Source organism: Penaeus japonicus, unplaced genomic scaffold (assembly GCF_977035675.1).
Source record: "Penaeus japonicus unplaced genomic scaffold, GWHDUDI00000001_assembly GWHDUDI00000001, whole genome shotgun sequence".
Classification (NCBI taxonomy): domain Eukaryota; kingdom Metazoa; phylum Arthropoda; class Malacostraca; order Decapoda; family Penaeidae; genus Penaeus; species Penaeus japonicus.
In genome coordinates, this window is record NW_028234403.1 from 7,936,308 (window position 1) to 7,941,307 (window position 5,000).

Here is a 5,000-nt window from a genome sequence, read left to right on the forward strand (position 1 = left end):
AAATTATGGTGATAAAGATACATTACACTTTTAAAAATTTAAATATATATCATGCAATACTTTGAAATTTATATATACATCATACAATACTATCATTAAAATATAATAGAAATATTGTCTAAAGACAATTGTATAAAGCCTGAACTTGCATCTATGGAATAATATCTATCTCTATATTTCCTTATGATCATCAAAAATATATAAAAAAAAGTATTTGATTCCCTCAACAACAAACCATACCTGTTTGCTTTGGAGACCATGTGCCCAAACCCTCTCCAGGAGATCACACAGGGAGGCTATGAGAGTGTTTTCTTCCACACCCACCAGACTTCCTTCCCCGTGGCCTAATTCCACAGCCTCGGAGCCCATCTTTTCCACCAGCATTCTTTTAGTTCTCGTCTTGCATTCCTGTTTTAAGTGGTTATTAATGACAAATATTTGAATATAATAGAGAACATTAATTGACATATTAAGCAGCTGATATCCTTTCATTAACACAATCATTTGCTGAAATTATCAATTACAATAGCTGTACATTAAAAAAATAATACCTTTAATAATTGTTCAACAAAATTCCAGTTGGTTTGAGCCATATGAGCAGGAGACATATCTGCTAGCTTTGGTTGAAGCTTGGACTTGGCATCATGCATAATCCTATCGCGCTGATCACTGGAGAGGCCAGTATGCTCAAGGTGTCTTTCCTGTCTCTCTCGTCTCCTCCAGGCATGGCTACTCCTCTTCTTACTCCTATAAAGGAATCAATTATAAGTTATATCGGAATTACAAAAAATAACTTTTCGCTGTTGACACTAATAGGAAATAAAATATCATAAGTAACTTTTTTTAAACAACTAAAATTTAATGACAAAATTCAAATCTTTACACACATATAGGATTCTTTTTTAATCAATATATAATCAAGGTTTATAAGAGGGAAGTGACAATAAAAGTATCAAATTATGCATATCAAAAAGCCAATTACTACAGGCTTACTTATGTGGTTCCTTATTGAGGGCTATTCTGTCTAAGAGTGGGAAGTGTCCTGGGTTGAATTGCGTGCATGACTCAGCAAGTGGATCCATGGGCTGAGGTGCAGGAGCTCTGTAGTCTATGTGAGACAGTCTCTTCTCCAAGATTTGTTCCGTTTCTCTGATTGTTGTGCATGGCTCATATGATGGTGTGCGAACTAGGCTGTCATCATACCTGTCTCTGGGGGATGGATTACCATTGTTATCATTATCCAAAATTCATTTACTTAACCAAGATTTTTTTTTCAAATATTTAATCATAACTAGACTAGTATCAACTGGTATATATCATAGTATATATAAAACTGACTCTACAGAAAAGAAAGAAAGAAAGAAAAAAAAAAACAGAAATAAATTAACAATAACCCTGTGCCTATCAACACATCCCCAAACCACCTAAAAAAAAAATGTCAACCTCAATGGGAGAAATCATAAATCTGAGGGCTTTTCACCTGAGAAATCGGATGCGTAAATCAAACACGCGCAGGTTGGTGTCGTGCTTGCCCCAGTTGGAGAGGATCTTGTTATCTACCAAAGTCGTAAACATCTGAGACTCAATGAACCGTGACAGGAAAGGAAGGTGGGCTTCTGGCTGGTCTGAGAGGAACGTTGCCTTGTCAAAATTCTGCATGGATTCCCGACAACTAAGCCACTGCTCCATGTCCATTTCCTGGGGAATCAAAAACTAGCTTTATATATGGTATAAAAATAAAAATATAAAAGAACTGTAGCCTTCCAGATATTGTGATCTCTGCCTAATTCTATATAATGATTATTCATTTGGATAATAAATAATATAATTATCTTTAATACATTGCGAATACCTACACATCCAAACTAAATATGTTCATCTATTAAAAATTTACATTACATATATATACATATATATGTATGTATGTATGTATATATATATATATATATATATATACATATATATATATATATACATATATATATATATATATACATATATACATATATATATATATACATATATACATATATACATATATACATATATACATATATACATATATACATATATACATATATACATATATACATATATACATATATACATATATACATATATACATATATACATATATACATATATACATATACACACATATATGCAAAATGTTATGCAAAAAAATATAAATCTTAAAAATGCTATACAGACATCGCATACTAACATGGCAATTTGGCTGAATGACAAAATGGTCGTAGGCACAAAACATGTGGACAAATCTGTTGAGGAACACTTCTCGGACAGCATTGTTAAGCTTGAGGTCCTCCAACATCTCATTCTCTCGCTCACGTCTGACCCCATCAACTTCATCACCATCATATACACCTGCAAGTCAAACAGGAAAAAATAGAATTCTATTAGGAACTAGCATAATGATAGATAATTCTGTCACAAACAAAACAATAAATGGCAACAAGAGAAAATTCCAAGTTGTATCTTGCACTGGAATATATTATTTTTTAGCAATGTCTTTCCATAAGTTTTTAATGCAAATGCACTTCACTAATCAACAATCTGCACGTGAAAAAAAAACCTCAGTACAACAAAATTTTCATACTTGACAAAACTAAATTAATACATTCATTCATCATAAAAGCATAAATTTGAAATAAACAATACAAACAAAAACAAAATAAATCAAACAAATAAACATCCAAGAAGGCTGATGGACTTTCCACTCCGCCTCCCAGAATTGCCACGGCCACTCACCGGCCTTCCGTGCAATTGCCGTAATTTCCCTAAGCTGTGGTGAAAGGTGCAGGGTGTCAAAATGGTGACTTCTGGTACTACTCGGGGGACCTTGTGCAGGGGAGGTGGAAGAGGCTACTGAAGAAGGAGGGAGGGAAGTGATGGAAGAGTGAGACCCACTGATGGACCCCTCTGTGCTGGACACGCCCGAGTCTGAGTCATGGGACCAAGAGCACTTCCGTCTCCTGCGGTACTTGTACTGGGAGTGATGCTCGTTCAGGTTCCTGCGGGACATTTAATACGCATTAATGTGTGCCATGGTAATCATCATTAGCAAGATCTTAAGCAATATATAAATGACAGTTATACACTTTACCTGAATTTGTATTCTCAGTAGCATTACACTTACCTATCCAGTTTACCAGCTGGAACTTCCCACTTTAAGAGGAGTTGTGTGAGTTCATGAATAAAGTCTACTTTGTGAGGAAATTGAGGGAGATCTTCAGGTACTTCTACTGTGCCTTCGTCAACATCAACCAAACACAGGTTTGCCTGAAAGAGTTCCAAGTCATCAGATTTTACATGAAAAATAACGCAAAACCAAACATCTTAACATTCAGCTTGAATAAACAAAACATGTTTCTTTTATTCAGTAAAAGAAAGGAAAAAAAATTGTAAAAGTAACTAACCTCATTTGGTATCTGTATTGTGTCCCTTGAGTCATTGGAGCACTGGAGGCCCATGATAAAAGGCACCGGGGCATCAAGGAAGTGATGAAGAGAGGCAGGTAAGATTGGCACATAAACATGTTGCCAAACAAATGGAAACATCAATGCACATATACTCTCTGCCACCAGCATCAACTTGTAGTAATCTGAAGTAATGATAGAGAAAATTGAAGAGATTCATTCTTATTTTCATATTATCTACAAAATATTCCATTCATTAATCACTGACGAACACATATTCTAACAGCTTTGAATTTCAAGATATTTCATACTGAGTACAAATAATTGACACTTGATGAGTAAATTTTGATATGAACTTACCACTAGACACTAGAATAATTTGGTTTTCAAGCAGCACACACGTAAGAAGCTGTACAACACTCTCTACATTGAGAACTGTGAAAAACTCCTTTAAGGAGTACTGGAAAAGAAAGAAAAAAAAAAATTATGAATCAAGTATACCACAAATGTACATTCCAAAGCTGAAGCAGCAAGTAATTTTTTTTTTCAAAAGCTGGGTCACTGCTGTACTTTGTATGTAGACTGATACTGATACTTAGCACTGTGCACTGAAAAAGCCCATTTGAATTATATCCTTACCCATAAGCAATTTCCAAGTGTATATTATGAATCTGAAACTAATTCCTAAGGAAACATCTGGAAACCATTTCTATTGACAAATATCTACTTTTGGATAATTATTCAGCTAAGCCATGTTTACTCCCCTAAAATTCTAAGTACGATAAGTATTACTCAAAAAGGCAAATTTCGCATCAATAAACAAAACAGAGATACGTAAACCATACCAACACTAATAATGGCCACCTCTTCAACTTACCACAAACAATGGAAGCTCCTGACTGGTGGGGCATTGACACACCTGCATCCTCCCGAAACAGGAAAATGCCACACATCGACCGTGGGGTGGTGCTGGCACCTCATAGAGCAAGTTGTATACATGAGACTCTAAACTTACGCCTCCACTTTCACACTGTATGAAAAACCTGAAATACATTGAGGTAGTGAGTATGGAAATGATATTCATATGCACGGGGATACATCTTACTTATTGTATATCTCAGAGAGAGTAAAACACAAATACTGACTCTTTACAACAAAGGAAAGGAAACTCACCTATATAGACCTTTAAGAAACTTTTTGGCAGAGTTTACATATGGGTGCTGACCAACAAGGGCAATGCACTTTGTGACATACAGCTGATCCTTCGTTATGTCATAGAAGTGGAGAGCTGCTGGTGACTTAGGAGCTGACAGACGGAATTGGCGAGGAAGTGATCTCGTGTCTCTCTTGTCTGGGGTTGCTCCGGATGCGGCTTTGGCGTGACTGCTTGACATCTCCGTCAAGTACACGGACTGTCAAGATTAAGGCCACGATGAAAAACTTTTATTTTACAACCAATACACTTACACTACCCATTAAATCAAAGGGGGACCAAAATGTCACTTGATCATCTGATGATAAAATTCAAAAGGACTCTGGCTTTTATCTAGACATCATGTCCTC

General features: G+C 35.6%; 1 protein-coding gene across 6 annotated transcripts in view; it reads right to left on the bottom strand.

Moving 5' to 3' along the window:
* The window catches only part of pns (DENN domain containing pinstripe), an 88,382-nt gene that overhangs the window by 9,540 nt on the left and 73,842 nt on the right, over positions 1-5,000 (bottom strand). For 3 of the 6 annotated variants that reach the window (XM_086535977.1, XM_086535959.1, XM_086535970.1), the window contains exons 4-14: positions 4,611-4,849; positions 4,315-4,480; positions 3,798-3,897; positions 3,438-3,622; positions 3,158-3,300; positions 2,770-3,032; positions 2,225-2,385; positions 1,481-1,698; positions 994-1,203; positions 552-747; positions 241-408 (exon numbers count right to left, since the gene is read on the bottom strand). In XM_086535977.1, the coding sequence (XP_086392103.1) occupies positions 241-408; positions 552-747; positions 994-1,203; positions 1,481-1,698; positions 2,225-2,385; positions 2,770-3,032; positions 3,158-3,300; positions 3,438-3,622; positions 3,798-3,897; positions 4,315-4,480; positions 4,611-4,849 (2,049 nt within the window). Of the gene's footprint in view, positions 1-240; positions 409-551; positions 748-993; positions 1,210-1,480; positions 1,699-2,224; positions 2,386-2,769; positions 3,033-3,157; positions 3,301-3,437; positions 3,623-3,797; positions 3,898-4,314; positions 4,481-4,610; positions 4,850-5,000 lie in introns of all 6 variants that reach the window. The other 3 variants (XM_086535973.1, XM_086535951.1, XM_086535964.1) reach the window with 1 other exon arrangement.